General features: G+C 37.7%; 1 protein-coding gene across 1 annotated transcript; it reads left to right on the forward strand.

Annotated features, from left to right (window-relative positions):
• The first annotated feature begins 5634 nt into the window (after positions 1 to 5634).
• Positions 5635 to 7162, forward strand: LOC132643905 (F-box protein At3g07870-like). Its single transcript, XM_060360441.1, has 2 exons — positions 5635 to 5793; positions 6446 to 7162. The coding sequence occupies exons 1-2, from the start codon at positions 5635 to 5637 to the stop codon at positions 7160 to 7162; spliced, it is 876 nt and encodes a 291-aa protein (XP_060216424.1).
• Positions 7163 to 21662: the final 14500 nt, after the last annotated feature.

A 21662-nucleotide genomic window follows, 5' to 3' on the forward strand; every position in this document is an offset into this window, starting at 1 on the left:
GTTGATGTGATTCGTGATATTTGGGTGATTTGATTTGTGTTTATCCTTGGTTGACTTGTTGTTGGATTATTGATTTCATGTTGTTGGCTGGCTTGTCTATTTTATTGATTTTATGATGTTTGCATGATACTAATCTTAGTCGGCCTATGATATCTACCAGTACATGGTGTTTGTACTAATACTACCTTGCTGCATTCTTTTGAGTGCAGATTGTGATCCAGAGACTGCTACCCGTCCTCATATCTAGCGTTGAGGCCGTTGCTGACAGATTTAGGGTGAGCTTCTTTCCATGCCAGGCCGCCCGAAGATCTTCCTTTATGATGTCTATTTCTACTCCAGACATTGTGGTTAATTGTTAGACATATTTCATTCCTTAGACCTGTTTTAGATTAGAGTCCTTGTACGGTGACTTTCGGATTTTGGGGATTTGTAGTAGTTAGAACTTCCCCATTTACTTCATTATTTTTATGGCATGATTTATTCTGATTATCTTGTGCTTGAATGAGTAATAACTGATTGAATTTGCTAATATAAAAATGGATTTGAATGGATAGATGACTTATGTGTTGGTTCGCCCACTAGGAGTTAGTGTGGGTGCCAGTCATGGCGGGTTGGGTCGTGACAAACCAGCTACATGAACAAGAAAAAATTGAATAGCGAGAGATTAAGAAGGAGAGAGAGCATAGTGAATATTCTGACCTAATTTTGGTATACATTCGGACCTCTCTATAACATCACCTCTCTATAACAGCCAAGTTTTTTCGGAACTGATTTTTTGTTTTATGTTTTATTTCTATATAACAACATTTTACCACTCCCTCTGTCTCAATTTGGTTGACACTTTTTGCTTTTCGAGAGCCAAACTTCTTAATTTTGACCGTGCGTTTGAACATAGAATCTTTAAATTTTTTGAAATAAAATTTACATATTTGAAAATTACGTAAAAAGTACTATAAGTCACCATAATTAATAATTTAAATTATTTAAAAGACATGAAAAAATTACGGTCAAAGATTCAACTAGTTTAACTCTCGAAGAGCGAAAAGTGTCAAACAAATTGAGACGGAGGGAGTATAATAACAACAACCAACTTTATAGTAGTAGCACTTTGTAAAGTTATCACCCATATAACAACTATCTTCTTTTTTTGGTAATATAATAATTAATCATCTTTATAAAAATAGAATATCTATGATTACCAATAATATGTGTAGAGATTTTGACCAAATATTTGATCCTTTAATACACTATTTATGATAAAGAATATCCTATGAGTATATATATTTCATCATTAAAAGACTTTCCTTTGTTATACAACGTGTGATTAAGCTTAGATTTTGACAATTAAAAATTAGATTTTATGCATCTTTTAGCGAAATAGTATTTAAATGGCAATGCTATTATAAGTGTATAAAAACTATTCTCTATAACAACCAAATTTTTTTGGACTCAACGATACTGTTATAATGAGGTTTGACTGTATTTCTATAATGATCAAAATGGTACAAAAAGTCCTAACCGCGGCAGTATTTATTATACAGTGTAACTAAGAAATCAATAGCTGCTAATTGACCACGGTTAATCATGTCTAAAACTGAGTACTGAAAACAAAAATTTAAAATCCATAATCACTCATTAAGCTGAGTCATGACCTTTCAAATGAACACTAACAAGAACATATGTCCTCGGGGCATATCTCGGAATACTAAATCAATGTAATAGATTATGAGGTTGAATTCCCACCGAGAAGAAAAGCGGAAAAATGCAAAAGCTAGTCCTATCTTGTAGTGTCTGGAACGTGATCAACAATATCTGCATCCAAGAAAAAAAGGAAGTAGGCAAGTACCACCAATAGGGCACCTACAAAGTCTCTTAAGCTATCTCCTAAGAAGGTGGAACGGATCCTTCTGGGATAAACATAACAAGAAGAAAGTACATCCACAGAAAATATGTAAGCAATTTAAGGTCTAAAAACTAATAATAGATTAAAGTCTGAAACCATAAGCTGGACATGTAAGCTGAAACTTGAAACTTTAAGGTGATAACTAAATTGTAACAAAAGTTGAGTTACTCATACTGGCCCTACATACATTAGATATAGTAACATGCACGAAGGAGTGTCGGTCTATCTCCCCAGCAAACAATAGCCCCTATGAACACGCAGCTTACCCGCACACTCACACAAGAGGAAGTCGGCTAGCATTCCCATCTGAATGTGATCACATTATGCATGAATAAATGCTGAATTGAACGTAAGTATCACAACAAATGGACATATCAAGTGGTGACGCACGTAAGCATGTAATACTACCACATGTTCATATAAAGCCGTATTGAATAAGAATGGAGTGAACTTGAGTACTAGAATAAAAGAAGACATAATATAGAAATTTCATCGAATAAATGGGCTAACATTATCTGCAGTATGGTCAATCGAAATATAATGGAAGTCAGCCGAATACACCACAAAACACACCACTTTGATAAATCTTACCCTATCTTTAGAGATCAAATTTATAGCACAATTAGATAGTTAATTGAGCATATTAATGCACAACTTCTTATACTATGTGATATTGATATCTTATATATTAATTAAAATAATCTAATGAATCACACAACTAATCAGTCAAACTTCAATTCAATTATCTTTCAATATTCCTTATTATTCAGCTTTTACCTGCTTTCTTTATGAAATTCTCTGACATTTTACTAGCTTCTAAATTTCCTAGTGCTAGTATTTTCCATTTGAATGAGTCCATTCGAACTCATCACTCATTAATTTTACAAGGGACATTCTTAGGATGCTACATCGGTTAATTGACAGCTTGATCAATACATTTAAGATGGGAAGGGACAAGTATGTCTGCCAAACATAAACATCCAAACTAAGTTTCCTGGCATCCCCAAGAAAATAACCAAAAACTTTGTTAGTTGACAATGACAAACAGAAACAGGTTCCCTTTAGGCTTTGGCTTTAAGGACTCATTATCTGTTTAAATATTTCCATTTCTATGCACACAAAAGTACATCTGTAGTTCACAAAAGAAAGATTTATCATGGAATCATCCCATAGAAACAATCAATCAATAAACCAAATTCCAACTTGTGTAGTACAGGACTCCACTTCTCAGCTTCCTTCTGGAATTCTGACGGACATCTTCGCAAGATTACCAATCAAGGCGATCGTCCAATGTAAGTGTGTTTGTAAAACTTGGTACAAGCTTATTTCTGATAATCATTTTAGTAGTAATATGTATCCCGAGGAGACACCCTTTACTCATGTAGCCCTTATGGATGTAAGTTATCTTCTTAGTCGTGTTGGTTCACCTTATTTGTTGGAATTCGAAGGAAAAGTACATGAGTGCAATAACCCAAGCACTCTGTTGTCAATGAAAATCAAATCTCCCATACAAGAGCTGTTAGCAGTAGGCTCTTCCAAAGGATGATTTTGTTTAGTGGAAGTTTTCCCTTCATCATGTTTGTTCTACATTAATAATCCAATACTAGAACAGTATGTAGAGAAATATAGCAGAAGAAAGGTAAATCGGGAAGACCTTCTGCTAGCCAAGATTGTTAACTAAGATCAGAAGATTCAACTAAAGAAGAGGAAGCTATGGAAAGGAAAAGTTCACTTGAATTGGCTTGTATTGGTAGTATTAGCTTACAATTGGGGTTGGTTACAAATGACTAAGACCACCCCTATTTATACTTGTGTAAAGATGGTTCTAGAAATACTTCTAGATACATCTATTAGAAAAATCTAGTTATCTTTATCTCCTACCACTACTCTAGAATATCTTGATATTATTCTAGATACAAAAGGATCTAGATAATTCTATCCTCAACTATAAATATCTAAGTGTCTAGAATTTCTAGACATTTCCTAAATACAATATATATCAAAGATATTACATTATAACTTTCTAGAAACTCTTCTAAATATCTATGATATTTATTCTTCCAAAAAATTAACTTTAATTTTTCACACTCCCTCTTAAAGTAATTTTTTGGAAGCTATCCTGACCTTGTCACGGAAGAACTCAGATGAAGTTTTTGGACGTGCCTTGGTGAAGATCTCAACAATGTTTTCCCGACACTTCTTCCTTCTTCAAATGATGATGGTTTTCCGCTGATAATTGGGCCTCCAAAGAAACATGAATACGTCTTGATAAAATTTTCATCTCTGTAGCGGGCAGACATGCCACTATTTCTTTTTGACTTTGCAAACCACGTGAATCATCTTCATGCTGAATTTCACATTCTTGAGTTTCCAGACTCCCTCTTTGTCTTAGTTCCTTAACAATTGTGTTATATGGAGAAGCACCAGAGTCGGTGACGATCTGACCATGAATTTCCTTCAAAGCCTCAATACCAGCATAGGATCCACCGCTAGATTCCCTTTCCAGCTCCTCAATAAATTGTTTGGCAACTTCGGAGCTTCCAAAAATCATACCGTTTGTGTCTCTATATGAAATTGAGCCTTCAATGTCAACCTCTTCCTTTATTTGACCGTCGGCTTCTCCATCGGCTTCCAGTATTTGATCTGGGGTAGTAATTGACTCTGATACAGCAGATGACTGACTAGAGACTTCAACTTCCACTACAATTCCCTCAATGCTTTCTTCAGAATGGTTACTATTGCCATATATAATTTCAGACACTGCCTGCTCAGGTTCTACTTCAACATCCTTCACGTCCAGACCTTGATTACCAGTTTCAGCATCTGGTTCGTTGATTACCTCAACAGCAGCTACCACATCACTAGTTTGAATGTCTTTGAAATCTTCTTGCTTCTTGTTGATGTCACCAATTCCTTCCTTCTCCACGTGATGGACCGTATTATTTTCTGTCACCATTATATCACAATCATTATGTTCTCGGAAGTTGGAAAATTTAGATTCATCTTCAGTGAGACGGTGTCCACATCCTAAATCCACAATCCAGTCTCTTTCGAAGTTAAGGGAAGCCAAGGAATCTACTACTCGAGTCTCAGCTACAAAGCACCTTCCCCACTTCTTCTTCAGGAGCTCTCTCAGTTTGAGCCATGTAGCTTTCCTTGGCTCGGCAAAATCTTTTTATGTGTCCTACTTCACCACATCGATAACATTTAATAGTCTTCTTACCTTTATTAGAATACTCTTCCTTCTATCTTGGCGAGCTTGACTCCTCATGGAATTGAGAATGTATCATCTCTCTTGAGCAACTTCGCTCTTGTATTTCTTAAAATTCCTCTTGTTAGAAACAAGAGCATGTCCTGCCCCTTCTTTGATAGACACACTAGCCATCTGTTTGGCTAGTAGCTTCTGTGATGACAACAAATTCTCAAACTCCTCCAAGGATGGTTGTTGAGCCCATCCTTGAATTGATGTAACAAAAGGAATATATTCTTTCTTCAAACCACGAAATGATAATTCTTCTCATTTGTGCTTCAAAGATAGCCTCATCCGGATTTAATAATGAGATCTCTGAACATAAGTTCTTAATCTTCAAAAAATATTCGACAATAGAAAGATTACCTTGAATGGTGTTAGCCAATTCATTCTCCAAGATCTGTAGTCGCGCTTCATCCTTCTTATTGAACAAATGATCAAGGGTCCTCCAAATTTCATGAGCTAATTTGCACCTTATAATATGATCAAAAAAGTTGTGAGAGATGGACCTCTTCAGGATGAACTCCGCCTTCACATTAATTTGCTTCCACTTCTTGTATGTGCTGCTATTTTCCGATCCGTCAATAGGAGGACTTGTGTAACTACCATTAACAACATCTCACAAATCCTCTCCCACAAGGTATGACTCCATACATGTCTTCCATACCTTGTAATTGGACTGATTCAACAACTCCATCGCCAGTCTATTAACACAACTGCTTAAATCCATTTAGAGAAACCAGTTGAATCGACCACTAACCCGATCTTGAAAATATATTCAGAAGACAACGTATATGGCTATGGCTCTGATACCATGTAGAGAAATATAGCAGAAGAAAGGTAAATTGGGAAGACCTTCTGCTAGCCCAAGATCGTTAACTAAGATCAGAAGATTCAACTAAAGAAGAGGAAGCTATGGAAAGGAAAAGTTTACTTGAATTGGCTTGTATTGGTAGTATTAGCTTACAATTGGGGTTGGTTACAAATGACTAAGACCACCCCTATTTATACTTGTGTAGGGATGGTTCTAGAAATACTTCTAGATACATCGATTAGAAAAATCTAGTTATCTTTATCTCCTACCACTACTCTAGAATATCTTAATATTATTCTAGATACAAAAGGATCTAGATAATTCTATCCTCAACTATAAATATCAAAGTGTCTAGAATTTCTTGACATTTCCTAAATACAATATATATCAAAGATATTACATTATAGCCTTCTAGAAACTCTTCTAAATATCTATGATATTTATTCTTCCAAAAAATTAACTTTAATTTTTCACACAGTATGCTGTTCTCCCAAAAGCTAATAGATGTTCATATGAAGAAACTTGCACGATGGGCTACAGTTTTGGATATAGTCCATCAAATAGGCACTTTAAAGTCATCAGAATTGTGACTCAGCTACGAGTAGGTTGTGAAGCTCTAGCAAAAGCTGAGATCTTTGCTCTCGGACACGATGAAACATGGAGGAATTTGGATGTTTCTTCCATCCAGTACTATTTTCAGTCTAGTGCAATTACACTTGGTGGAACTCTTCACAGGATAGTTGGAAAATATGAATGCACAATCCTTAAAACAATAACAGATATTAGTACTGATCTTATAGTTGGATTTGACATTGATGAAGAGAGGTTCAGGACAATTCTTTTGCCCTCTGCCCTGGAAAATCAAAAGAAAGAAATGAGGCTAACAAGTGTTGGAAATTGTCTCTGTATAGCTAATTATAATGAGAATATATTTCAGATTGATGTATGGAGAATGAAAGACTATGGAGTTTCTGAGTCATGGCCAAAAACCTGCATTATTTCGACTACTTGGTTAAATGAGTATAGTTTTTCATTTGCTCCACTTATGATTGGAATATCAGAAAATGAAGACACCATTTTGATATCAGATCTAGACAATCCCTGTTTGATTTCTTATAACTTGAAGAATAATCGTTGGAGTAAACTTGAGGTGCAAGGTACAGTTTTATATGGATATTTCTTGCCATTTGCCTAAGATCCCAGTTTTGTTTCGATGAAAGACGTTTTCAGAGGAAGTCAACTGAGGATACTCCAAATCTAGCAATATGTGTTAATTTAGTTATCTATATTATTTATATTCATATCAGTACTTTTGATAATTTCATGTAGAATTTCCTTTGCAAATTCTTATTATTTGAATGAGTATCCAATAATAGGAATGAGTTAATAATCCAATTCTCCCGGTTGGCATGAAATAGCACTTCGACAGTCTCCAGTGTTCCTCGATAAGGACCAGTTCCTTTGAGCAGTTCCTTTTCTGTTGTGACTGTTTCACTGAATATTTCGGAGATCTAGTTGGACTTCTGGTCCTTCAATGCCTTCCTTATAACTCCCTATTACTTGATTGTCTTTGTATACGTTACTTTTCTGCAGAAGAGACCCCCGCGAAGGCAAAGTATCCAAGACCTTCACTTTCACTTTTTTTGACAAAAAAAGAGGAAATAAAGTTCTTGGTGTGTAAGTTTGTAGCTAAGAAAATGTCTTCAACAATGATGTATTTATTTTCCATCTTTTATTTAAACTAGCTTTTCTGCAAGGTCATGTATTCTACATAATTATTCCCTTCAACTCAATTTATGTGATACTTTGTCCTTTTTAGTCAGTCTAATAAGAACGACGCCTTTTATATTAAGTAAATGGCATAAAGATTTTGTAAATTTTGTGATAGCAGCAACCCAGCTACATGAAACAAGAAAAAATTAAATAGCGAGAGATCAGGAAGCAGGCAGAGCCTATTGAATACTGAGAGCTAATTTTGGTATATTTCTATAACGATCAAAATGGTACAAAAAGTCCTAACCACGGCAGTATTTATTATACATCGTAACTAAGAAATTTGTAGCTGCTAATTGACCATGGTTAATCATAAATAATGAACTAACAATTCTAACTAATTTAACCATGAATCTACATTACACAGCTAATAGACTCCTCAGTTGTCACGCCCCGGAACAGGGGTTGGATCGTAATTGGCACCCAATTCTAACCAATCGTCGAACGAACCCTTGTATCTAACTAACGGTAAAACTTGAATGAGTTATTTGATTTAACTGAATAGCCCACGTATTAATAAAACTAAATAATTCTTGTCTAAAACTGAGTACAGAAAACAAAAATTTAAAATTCATAATCACTCACTGAGCTGAGTCATGACCTTTTAAAAGAATACTACAAGAACATATGTCCTCGGGCCATATGTTGGAATGCTAAATCAATGTAAATAGATTATGTGTCTGAATTCCCACCGAGAAGAAAAGCGGAAAAATGCAAAATTCTTTTAAGCTATCTCCGGGCTAAGTACCACCGATAGGATACCTAGAAAGTCTCCTAAGCTATCTCCTAAGAAGGTGGAGCGGACCCTGTAATAACCCAATTTTAAAATAAGGGTTTAGTTGGTAATTTTAGCTAAAAAGAATTTAAAAGAAAAGAAATTCGTAATTAGAATTAAAGAGAAAATAGAAAAAGAAGCAATTTAGTGGGCCAAGCCAAAAAAGGAAAAGGAAAAGGAAAAAAAAAAGGGGCTTTAAAATTTTGATGGCTAAGCCATCAGACGTGAATCACTAAATTGCTGAAAGAAAAAAAAAGGGAGGGGGGGGGGGGGGACGTGCCAACAGAAGGAGAAAAAAACCAGTGGGACAAAGGAAAAGAAAGGGAGAAAAAGAAAGGAAAAGAGAGGATAAAAACAAGAACTTTCATCCCAAATCATCAAGGTAATGACTCTAATATTTTATTTAAGTTTATTGCATAATTATGGGTGAATTTTTATGGTGAAAACATGGGGATATTTTGAGGAATTGAGAAAGTTTAGCTCTAGGGTTCTTCAACCAAAATCATTGATTTGAAAGGGCAAATAGCGTCGAATTTTAGACTTCTATATATCATTGGAATCCTCTCGTTAAGGCCTTTCCGAAAACATAAGTCTTGTCGGGTTTTGAACACATTGACCAGAGGGCGTTTTTGTCCTTTAAAATTTGACTTTAACCGTTTAAGCCTCTAAAAATATAGAAGTAGTTTACCCTAAGGGTTTTGACCATTCTAAATCCGTTTTTGTGTAGTTTGAGGCAATCCGGAGACTCGAGAATGCATTTTTGATTTATTGGGAAGTGTGCTTGAATTGTGAATTTGAGGTAAGTGAGACTTTAAGCTTTGGGTACTTGCTTTTCAAAACCAGTTTTAAAAATATGTTTTGTCTGCCTGATCCATGTTTTGAGGCGAGCGTGTTCTTGGCAGAATCGGTGGTCTTTAAGGCCAACCGCATATACTTTATTTTCAAATAATCCAAAACTCTCTTTATAAATTATTTTGCGATGTGATATGGCTATGAGCCATGATATTGAGGCATTGTGTATGCTTCCATTAGCATTGTGTATGCTTCTTGATTATATTGGGGCATTGTGTATACTTCCCTTAGCATTGTGTATGCTTCTTGATGATATTGGGGCATTGTGTATGCTTCCCTTAGCATTGTGTATGCTTCCTGACATATTTGGCATATTGTGTATGTTGCCGTGGATTCATAGTGTTGACTAATTCTTTAACTGCCACTTATGACGGTTCGTAGTGTAAATTGTGTTGAGATATAATATTTGATAAACAGTGGTTTGGACCTTGGTCGCTATTATATAATGACATATTCATGTGCATAATATTTTTGTGCTTGTTGTGTGTTTGTATTTTCTAACACTTGTTCCAGGGGTAGAAGTGGCCGGTCGAGGATCTTACTGGGTTATATTTATCTATAACCCACTCCTTACCTGCATGTCCATGAAGATACTGTCGTTGAGAACGAGGCTGGTAATTGAAGACTTCGTGAGCGGATTCTGTTGCTGAGGTGAGGCACCGCATTGTTCGTGGAGGTAGCCATTTCAGTTTTATCTAGTTTATTTCTAGTTATTTCTTTTATTTTGGGTTTACATGCCCGACACTCAAACTCATGTAACTCTGTTAGATGCTCTATGGTCTTAGCGTGGGATGTGGGCTAGAGATTCTTTTTATCTTAGTGTTGGTTGGTTTTCATAAATCGATTATGGATTTGGTTGGCGACTATTTTGCATTTTTATCATTAATGATGTTGTTGAACCTGCACTTATTTTTTTTAGTGCTTTTTTAAATGATTAAGAGTATGATATATGGTTCGCCTGGCGGGTGGTGTTTGCTGGGTGCCAATCACGTCTAGCGGGTATTTTGGGATGTGACAAGTTGGTATTAGAGCCTAGGCTTTAAGTCCCGGGTCATGGAGCAGTGTTTAGTAGAATCTTGTTCATGGGTATGTAGGCACCCATACTTATGACCTTGAGGCTACTGGACATCTAGGAAGTTTTCCCTTCTTTCATTCCTTGTTCGTGCGTGAGTTGAATCAAGTTTAACCTTGTAATATTTATTTCGCAGATGGCTAAGAAACGCGCATCTTCATCTGCTAAACGTGGTGCTGGACAGAGTGCTACCCGCGGTGGTAGACAAGCTAATGCTCATCAGACTAGAGCTCAGACTAGGACTCAAGCCACTCCTCAGCCTGAAGTTGTGAATGGGGGTCAGCCCCGAGTTGCGTCAGAGCAAGTGCAGGAACAAGTGGTTCAGAACACTTTACCGACACCAGCTGCTTGCCCTACTATTGATATGCCCGCAGATGTGGTGACCATATTATTGAATGTGTTGGAGGCATTGGCGCCTAATCATGGTGGAATTCCAGGTCCTCGGGCTACTTCACAAGCACAAGCTCAAGTTCAGTTGAATGTTGCAGCTAATCAGACACCTCAGTTGGCCCCTCAACAGGTTGTCCAGTCTACAGGGCAATCTAAGGAGTTTAAGAATTTCATGGATCTTAAGCCACCAGAGTTTGATGCTTCACCAACTTCTATTTAACCTCAGAATTTCATTGATCGTTGTGAAAAGATATTGACTACGTTGGGGCTGAAGGAGACTCATGGTGTGGAATTTTCCACTTTCTTATTCTCAGGGTCTGCAGAGTCTTGGTGGATTTCGATTCAGAGAGGTAGACAAGCAGGGTTATCACCTATTACTTGGTCAGAATTTTTAGCACTGTTTAAGGACAGGTTTATTCCATTAAGCAAGCAAGATGACATGAGACGTCAGTTCAATAATCTGCGGCAGGGAACTATGACCGTTACAGAATATGAGGCCAAGTTTACAGATTTATCCAGGTATGTACCTTATTTGGTAGAGGATCCGAGAGAGAAGGTGAGACGATTTGTGGATGGAATTGAGCATCGCTATCGTGGTCCTATGGTACGAGATGTACGATATGGTACCTATTCAGATGTAGTTGACACTGCTCTCAGTTACGAATCCTATCTAGAGATGGAAAAAGTTGAGCGTGAAAGCAAAAAGCCACGTAACACAGGTGGGTTTAGTGGTGCTCCATCTGGGGGCAAGAGTGGTTTTTATCGTGGGCCGTCCAGATCTACTCAGTCAGAATCAGTGGTGCAGTCTTCTAGTGGTTATTTCGCTAGACAGGGCCAGCAGCAGATGCAGATGAAGGGTAATAGCTCATATCAGTCAGGTTATCATCCGAGGTGTTCTTACTGTGGTAGAAATCACAGTGGTCGTTGCTTTGGGGCAGATGGGGCTTGTTTTACTTGTGGTGAAAAGGGGCATATTGCTAAATACTGGTGCTAGTCGAGCTACTACACAGCCGCAGGGAACTACTACAGCTACACAGGGTCAGATTCAGCCAGCTAGGACCGCTCCACATGGTGCTCGTGGACAGGGTCGACATGGTGCACAGGTTGCTCAGGGAGGGGGTGGACCACCGAGATTCTTTGCGATGACCAGACAGGATGTCGAGGCATCTAATGCAGTAGTCACATGTATTATTACTATTGGTTCTCATGGTGCATATGCTCTTATTGATCCCAGTTCTACATATTCGTAAGTATCTCCTTTTTTTGCTATATTCTTAGAATGGGGAGTTGAGTCTATTAATGTGTCGTATGTGGTAGAAACCCCAGTGGGGGGGGGGGGGGGGGGGGGGAGTATATTAGTGGATAGAGTTTATAGAGATTGTGTGATATCTGTTCAGGGCAGGGATACCGTAGTTGATCTATGTGTGTTACCGATGTCCGCTTTCGATGTGATTATGGGCATGGATTGGTTGCCATCATGTTATGCATCGGTTGATTGCTATGCTAAGCTTATACGTTTTAATTTTCCTGGAGAAACTTTAGTGTGGAAAGGCATGACTCCTGTGACTCAAGGAAAAATAATATCTTATGTAAAGGCACGCCGAATGATTAATCATAGTTGGTTGGGTTTTATTGCCACCGTTCATGATACTCGAGCGGAGAATGTTACTATTGATAGTGTTCCTGTTGTTCGCGAATTTGCGGATGTTTTTCTTGAAGATTTACCCGGCCTACCCCCGATGAGAGAAATCAAGTTCAGCATTGATTTAGTTCCAGTGACTCAACCTATCTCTATTCCTCCATATCGTATGGCTCCAGCTTAATTGAGAGAACTGAAGGCTCAACTCCAAGAGCTAATTGGTTTATTAGGCCTAGTGTATCGCCTTGGGGTGCACCTGTGTTATTTGTGAAGAAGAAAGATGACACGATGAGAATGTGCATTGACTACAGGCAACTGAACAAGGCGACTATCAAGAATAAGTATCCATTGTCTCGTATTGATGATTTGGTTGATCAACTGCAGAGTGCTACTCATTTTTCCAAAATCGACTTGAGATCAGGTTATCATCAGTTGAGAATCAAGACTGAGGACATCTCCAAGATAGCTTTTCGGACAAGATATGGGCACTTCGAATTTTTGGTGATGTCATTCGGGCTGACTAATTCCCCCGCAACATTTATGGACCTCATGAACAGGGTATTCAAGCCATACTTAGACCATTTTGTGATTTTGTTCATTGATGATATTTTGGTCTACTCTCGGAGTGAGGCTGAGCATGGACAACACTTGAGAATTGTGCTACAGACACTTAAGGAACGAAAGCTATATGCCAAGTTCTCAAAATGTGAGTTCTGGTTGAGCACAGTTTTCTTTTTAGGACACGTGGTGTCCCGAGATGGGATTCAAGTTGATCCAAAGAAAATTGAAGCAGTTCGAGATTGGCCTCAACCCACTACTCCCACAGAGATACGCAGCTTCATGGGACTAGCTGGATATTACAGAAGGTTTGTGGAGGGTTTCTCAAAGATAGCTGCTCCATTGACACGTTTAACTCAGAAAGGTGTGGTATTCCAATGGTCAGATGAATGTTCAAAAAGCTTTCAGAAATTAAAGACTGCATTGACTACGACTCCTATTTTGACCTTACCTACTGATGAGGGTGGTTTCACCATTTATTGTGATGCATCTCGAGTCGGGTTGGGTTGTGTCTTGATGTAGAATGGTAAAGTGGTAGCTTATGCGTTTCGACAGCTAAAGAAACATGAGAAGAATTATCCAACTCATGACTTAGAATTGGCCACAATTGTATTTGCACTCAAGATTTGGCGTCACTATCTTTATGGTGAGTCGTGTGAAATCTATACTGATCACAAGAGTTTGCAATACATATTCAAGCAAAGAGATCTTAATTTGAGACAACGACGGTGGTTAGAGTTACTTAAAGATTATGATCTTACTATTTTGTATCATCCTGGTAAGGTGAATGTGGTGGCAGACGCCTTGAGTAGAAAGTCTATGGGCAGCTTGGCCTGATTTACTGCTGAAAAACGACCTATGGCTAAGGATATTCAGGCATTAGCCAACCGCGGGGTTCGGACTGATAATACATTACAGGGCAGGTTACTTGCAGTTATGGTGGCACAATCGTCCTTAGTGGGGCAGGTCAAGGCTTGCCAATATAAAGATCCCCGTCTTGCTAGACTGTGAGGTCGAGTGCAAAATGGGGGCGTTAAGTCATTCTCAAAATGGAGGCGTTAAGTCATTCTCTATTGATGGTGAAGGCGTGTTACGTTGTCATGGTAGACTGTGTATTCCTATGGTGGGTAATGTGAAGCAACTAATTCTTGAAGAGGCTCATAGCTCGCGATACTCCATCCACCCAGGTGCTACGAAGATGTACCAAGACTTGCGTGGATTATATTGGTGGAAAGGTATGAAGGCTGATATTTTGAAACATGTGACAAGCTGCTTAAATTGTCAGCAGGTCAAATATGAACATCAAAAACCCGGAGGAGTAATGCAAAACTTGATTATCCCAGAGTGGAAGGGGGAAAGGATTACGATGTATTTCGTAGTTGGTTTGCTGAATACTTTCAAGAAACATGACTCAGTCTGGGTGATTGTGGATAGACTCACCAAATCCACTCATTTATACCAGTTCGAGTTACTCATACCGCAGAGCAGTTAGCAAATATTTACCTCCGTGAGATAGTACGACTTCATGGTGTGCCTATTTCTATAATATCTGATCGAGGTGCACAATTTACTGCTGAGTTTTGGAAGTCTTTTCAGAAGTCGTTGGGTTCACAGGTCGAGTTGAGTACAGCTTTTCATCCACAAACTGATGGACAGTCTGAGCGAGTTATTCAGATTTTAGAGGACATTCTTAGAGCTTGCGCGAAAGATTTTGGTGGTCATTGGGACGATCAGTTGCCTTTGGCAGAGTTTGCTTATAATAACAGCTACCAATCGAGTATATAGATGGCGCCGTTTGAGGCTCTATATGGTCGCAGGTGTCGTTCACCAGTTGGATGGTTCAAACCGGGCGAAGCACAACTATTAGGTCCAAATCTGGTTCAGCAAGCCTTGGAAAAAGTTGCATTGATACGAGAACGGCTTCGGACAGCACAAAGCAGACAAAGGTCCTATGCAGATAAGAAAGTACGTGATATGGAGTTCATGAAGGGGGAAAAAGTCTTTCTAAAAGTATCCCCTATGAAAGGAGTTATGAGATTCGGTCGGAAAGGTAAGTTAAGTCCTAGGTACATTGGTCCTTATGAGATTTTGGATCGAATTGGGTTGGTGGCATATAGACTTGCTTTACCTCCGATATTGTCTGCTGTTCATCCTGTATTTCACGTGTCTATGCTAAGACGATATGTTGGTGATGATAGCCATAAGATTCAACCAGAGGATGTGGAGCTCGATGAAAATTTGACTTATGAGGAGGGTCTGATATCTATTCTTGATAGGAAAGTGGGACAATTGAGGTCGAAGAAGGTAGCTTCAATCAAAGTGTTGTGGCGTAATCATCCAACCGAGGAGGCTACTTGGGAGTCTGATACGGATATGCGAGATAAATATCCTCAATTATTTGACGAGACAGGTATGATCTAGATCCGTTCGAGGACGAACGTTATTTGAAGTGGTGGAGAATGTAATAACCCAATTTTTAAATAAGGATTTACTTGGTAATTTTAGCTAAAAGGAATTTAAAAGAAAAGAAATTCGTAATTAGAATTAAAGAGAAAATAGAAAAAAAAGCAATTTAGTGGGCCAGGTCCAAAAAGGAAAAGGAAAAGGAAAAAAGAAAAAAAAAAGGGGGGGGGGGGGGGGGGGGGGACGTGCCAAAAGAAGGAGAAAAAAACCAGTGGGACAAAGGAAAAGAAAGGGAGAAAAAGAAAGGAAAAGAGAGGATAAAAACAAGAACTTTCATCCCAAATCATCAAGGTAATGACTCTAATCTTTTATTTAAGTTTATTACATAATTATGGGTGAATATTTATGGTGAAAACATGGGAATATTTTGAGGAATTTAGAAAGTTTAGCTCTAGGGTTCTTCAACCAAAATCATTGATTTGAAAGGGCAAATAGCGTCAGATTTTAGACTTCTATATATCGTTAGAATCCTCTCGTTAAGGCTTTTCCGAAAACATAAGTCTTGTAGGGTTTTGAACACATTGACCAGAGGGCGTTTTTGTCCTTTAAAATTTGACTTTAACGGTTTAAGCCTCTAAAAATATAGAAGTGGTTTACCCTAAGGGTTTTGACCATTCTAAATCCGTTTTTGTGTAGTTTGAGGCAATCCGGAGACTCGAGAATGCAGTTTTTATTTATTGGGAAGTGTGCTTGAATTGTGAATTTGAGGTAAGTGAGACTTTAAGCTTTGGGTACTTGCTTTTCAAAACCCGTTTTAAAAATATGTTTTGTCTGCCTGGTCCATATGTTGGGGCGAGTGTGTGCTTGGCAGAATCAGTGGTCCTTAAGGCCAACCGCATATACTTTATTTTCAAATAATCTAAAACTCTCTTTATAAATTATTTTGTGATGTGATATGGCTGTGAGCTATGATTTTGGGGCATTGTGTATGCTTCCCTTAGCATTGTGTATGTTTCGTGATTATATTGAGGCATTGTGTATGCTTCCCTTAGCATTGTGTATTCTTCTTGATGATATTGGAGCATTGTGTATGCTTCCCTTAGCATTGTGTATGCTTCCTGACATACTTGGCACATTGTGTATGTTGCCGTGGATTCATAGTGTTGACTAAGAGCCTGTTTGGATGAGCTTATGGCTATAAGCTGCAAACAGCTTATAAGCTAAAAAAAATAAGTTGGGGTAGTCTAACTTATATTTTTTGGCTTATAAGCTGCTTTAGATAAGCTAAGTCAAATGGGCCCAATTTGAGCTTATTTTAAGCATAAAATGACTTTAAGCTGGCCAGCCAAACGCTCAAAAAAGCTGAAAACAGCTTATAAGCAACTTATAAGCCAATCCAAACGGGCTCTAATTCTTTAACTACCACTTATGATGGTTCGTAGTGTAAATTGTGTTGAGATATAATATATTTGATAAATAGTGGTTTGGACCTTGGTTGCTATTATATAATGATATATTCATCTGCATAATATTTTGGTGCTTGTTGTGTGTTTGTATTTTCTAACACTTGTTCCAGGGGTAGTTGAAGTGGCGGGTCGAGGATCTTACTGGGTTATATTTATGTATAACTCACTCCTTACCTGCATGTCCATGCAGATACTGTCGTTGAGAACGAGGCTGGTAATTGAAGACTTCGTGAGCGGATTTTGTTGCTGAGGTGAGCCACCGCATTGTTCGTGGAGGCAGCCATTTCAGCTTTATCTAGTTTATTTCTAGTTATTTCTTTTATTTTGTGTTTACATGCCCGACACTCAAACTCATGTAACTCTGTTAGATGCTCCATGATCTTAGCGTGGGATGTGGGCTAGAGATTCTTTTTATCTTAGTGTTGGTTGGTTTTCATAAATCGATTATGGATTTGGTTGGTGACTATTTCGCATTTTTATCATTAATAACGTTGTTGGACATGCACTTATTTTCTTTTAGTGCTTTTGTAAATGATTAAGAGTATGATATATGGTTCGCCTGGCGGGTGGTGTTTGCTGGGTGCCAATCACGTCTAGCGGGTATTCTAACTGATCACTCATAATTTTACAAGAGACGTGAACACTTATTTTCCATTTCTATGCACACAAAAGTACATCTGTAGTTCACAAAAGAAAGATTTATCATGGAATCATCCCATAGAAACAATCAATCAATAAACCAAATTCCAACTTGTGTAGTACAGGACTCCACTTCTCAGCTTCCTTCTGGAATTCTGGTGGATATCTTCGCAAGAATACCAATCAAGACCATCGTCCAATGTAAGTGTGTTTGTAAAACTTGGTACAAGCTTATTTCTGATGATCATTTTAGTAGTAATATGTATCCTGAGGGAACATCCTTAACTCACACAGCCCTTATGGATGTAAGTTATCTTGTTAGTCGTGTTGGTTCACCTTATTTGTTAGAATTCGAAGGAAAGCATGATCAGTGCAATAACCCAAGCACTCTGGTGTCAATGAAACTCAAATCTCCCAAAGAAGAGCTATTGCCAGTAGGCTCTTCCAAAGGATTATTTTGTTTAGCTGAAGTTTCCCTTCATCATGATTTGTTCTACATTAATAATCCAATACTAGAACAGTATGTTGTTCTCCCAAAAGCTAATAGATGGTCATATGAAGAACTTGCACCTTGGGCTACGGTTTTGGATATAGTCCATCAACTAGACACTTTAAAGTCATAGAATTGTCACTCAGCTACGAGTGGGTTGTGAAGCTCTTAGCAAAAGCTGAGATCCTTACTCTCGGACATGATGAAACGTGGAGGAATTTGGATGTTTCTTCCATCCAGTACTATTTTCGGTCTTGTGCAATTACACTTGGTGGAACTCTTCACTGGATAGTTGGCAAATATGTATGCACAATCCTTAAAACAATAATCACAGACTAGTACTGATATTGTAGTTGGATTTGACATCGACGAAGAGAGGTTCAGGACAATCCTTTTGCCCTCTGCCCTGGAAAATCAAAAGAAAGAAACGAGGCTAACAAGTGTTGGAAATTGTCTTTGTATAGTTGATTATAATGAGAATATATTTCAGATTGATGGTATGGAGAATGAAAGACTATGGAGTTCATGAATCATGGACCAAAACCTGCATTATTTCGTCTACTTGGTTAAAAGGGTATAGTTTTTCATCTGCTCCACCTATGATCGGAATATCAGAAGATGATCAAGACACCTTTTTGATATCAGATCTAAACAACCACTGTTTGATATCTTATAACTTGAAGAATAATAGTTGGAGTAAACTTGAGGTGCATAGTACAGTTCTATATGGATATTTCTCTCCATTTGCCTATGATCCCAGTTTTGTTTCGATGAAGGACGTTTTCAGAGGAAGTCAACTGAGGATACTCCAAATCTAGCAATGTGTTAATTTAATTATATATTTTGTTTATATTCATATCAGTACTTTAGACAATTTCATGTAGAATTTCCTTTGCAAATTCTTATTATCTGAATGAGTATCCAACAATAGGAATGAGTTAATAATCCAATTCTCACAGTTGACATGAAATACCTCTTCGACAATCTCCAGTGTTCCTCAATAAGGACCAAGTCCTTTGAGCAGTTCCTCTTCTGTTGTGACTGTTTCACTGAATCTTTTTGGAGATCTATTTGGACTTTTGGTTCTTCAATGCCTCCTTATAACTCCCTTGTACTTGATTGTCTTTGTATAAGTTACTTTTCTGCGGAAGAGACCCCGCGAAGGCAAAGTATCCAAGACCTTCACTTTCACTTTTTTGACAAAAAAGAGGAAAGAAAGTTCTTGGTGTGTAAGTTAGTAGCTAAAAACATGTCTTCAACAATGATTTATTTATTGTCCTTTTATTTATACTAGCTTTTCTGCATGAGTCATGTATTCTAACCTATTATTCCCTTCAACTCAATTTATGTGACGCTTTTTCCTTTTTAGTCAGTCTAATAAGAACGACACATTTTATATTTAGTAAATTACATAAAGATTTATTAAATTTTGTGATAGCAACAACCTAGCTACATGAAACAAGAAAAAATTTAATATAGAGAGAGCATATTGAATATTGAGAGCTAATTTTTTGGTATTTTCCAATAATGATCAAAATGGTACAAAAAGTCCTAACCGCGGCAGTATTTATTATACAGTGTAACTAAGATTATTGACCATGGTTAATCATAAACAATAAACTAACAAGTCTAACTAATTTAACCACGATCTTACTTTACACAACTAATAGACTCCTCAATTGTCACGCCCCGTAACAGGGGTTGGGATGTAATTGGTACCCAACTCTAACAAACCATCGAGCGAACCCTTGTATCTAACTAATTGTAAAACTTGATTTAATTATTTGATTTAACTAAATATCCCACATATTAATAAAACTAAATAATTCAAGTCTAAAACTAAGAACAGAAAACAAAAAATTTAAATCTATAATCACTCACTAATTGTGTCACGACCTTTTAAAAGAATACTAACAAGAACATATGCCCTCGGGGCATATCTCGGAATACTAAATCAAGGTAAGTAGATTTAACTAAATAGCCCACGTATTAATAAAACTAAATAATTCACGTCTAAAAGTGGTACTGAATACAAAAATTTAAAATCCATAATCACTCACTAAGCTGAGTCATGACCTTTTAAAAGAATACTAACAAGAACATATGCCCTCGGGGCATATCTCGGAATACTAAATCAATGTAAGTAGATTATGAGTCTGATTCCCACTGAGAAGAAAAGCGGAAAAATGCAAAAGCTAGTCCTATCTTGTAATGTCTGGAACATGATCAACAATATATGCATCCAAGAAAAAAAGGAGGCAGGCCCTCACAGACTAAGTACCACCGATAGGATTCCTAGAAAGTCTCTGAGCTATCGCCTAAGAAGGTGGAGCAGATCCTTCTGGGATAAACATAACAAGAAGAAAGTACATCCACAGGAAAATATGTAAGCAATTTAAGGTATGAAAACTAATAATAGACTAAAGTCTGAAACCGTAAACTGAACATGTAAGCAGATGACTGAAACTTGAAACTTTAAGGTGATAGCTAAATTGTAACAAAAGCTGAGTTACCCAGTGGCCCTACATGCGTTAGATATAGTAACACGCACGGGGGAGTGTCAGCCTATCTCCCCAGCAAACAATAGCCCCTATGGGCACGCAGCTTACCCTGGCCCTCGTGGCACTCACGCAAGGGAAGGTCGGCTAGGTCTCCCGTCTGAATGTGATCACATTAATGCATGAATAAATGCCTAATTGAATGTAAGTATCACAACAAACGTACATATAAAGTCGTACTGGTTAAGAATGTAATGAACTGAGTACGGAAAACAAAAAGACATAATTTAGGAATTTCATCGAATAAATGAAGCATGTGAGTGACAATGGAATTTCATAGTAGAAGAATAAGCTTGAACTTACCTTAGCCTTGACTTGACATTGCACATTCTTCAAATCAGTACTGATTCATAATCCCGATTTAAAACATAGTTGATTTCAATTTGATCATTACAGTTCAATCAACTCTATCTCATAATTTTGGTGGACCTTTGAACTTCCTGAATCATTTATGACCTCGCTACTTGTTATTCTGTACATGGGTTTGGGATTTGATCTCTCGGTAATTTCTCATTTTCCCTTTCTCCTCATTCTTTCATTGAGATTTCTAGATAATCAGGGATTGAGATTTCTAGATAATCAGGGAGCCTCCTCTTCACCATTGTCTCCCTTAATTTATGGTTCAAATCATTTCTCTTTTCCCTTTTGTTTTTTGTCTCAATGTCCTAATGTTTTGGCAAACAAACTTGTTTAAAATGTCCTTGCAAGCAACAATATCGACAATAATCAGGTTCCTGCTCATATTCACACCTCTCAACCAAAATTTATCTTCCTTATTGTTATCCAACCTATTGTATTCTGACAATCTCATCTTCTAGGCTTGAACAAACCTATTTCCGCTCTTAGTTGCTACATTCCCCCTTGATTTAGAGTGAGTGAGAGTGACCTGTTCTGCGGCTAATGCCTGTCTTACAATCTTTGTTAGAACTTAGGATATCACTTGTATAGGTGCCATGGCAGTTGGTGGAGTAGAACACAAGTCAGAAGACAAGCCCCGTGCGACGAGCTCGATCCAGAAGGGAAATTTCCTGCTGTCTTAGGCAGGGGGTTTCGAACCTGAGACCTCCATTATGAAAGTCC

Source organism: Lycium barbarum, chromosome 6 (assembly GCF_019175385.1).
Source record: "Lycium barbarum isolate Lr01 chromosome 6, ASM1917538v2, whole genome shotgun sequence".
In the NCBI taxonomy this organism is placed as follows: domain Eukaryota; kingdom Viridiplantae; phylum Streptophyta; class Magnoliopsida; order Solanales; family Solanaceae; genus Lycium; species Lycium barbarum.

What these genes read in the sequence shown, in the direction of transcription:
- LOC132643905 (XM_060360441.1), top strand. Translation starts at nt 5,635, where the DNA reads ATGATCAAAAAAGTTGTGAGAGATGGACCTCTTCAGGATGAACTCCGC. An exon ending in CACAAATCCTCTCCCACAAG is followed by an intron (nt 5,794 to 6,445) that starts GTATGACTCCAT and finishes TTTTTCACACAG; the next exon opens with TATGCTGTTCTCCCAAAAGC.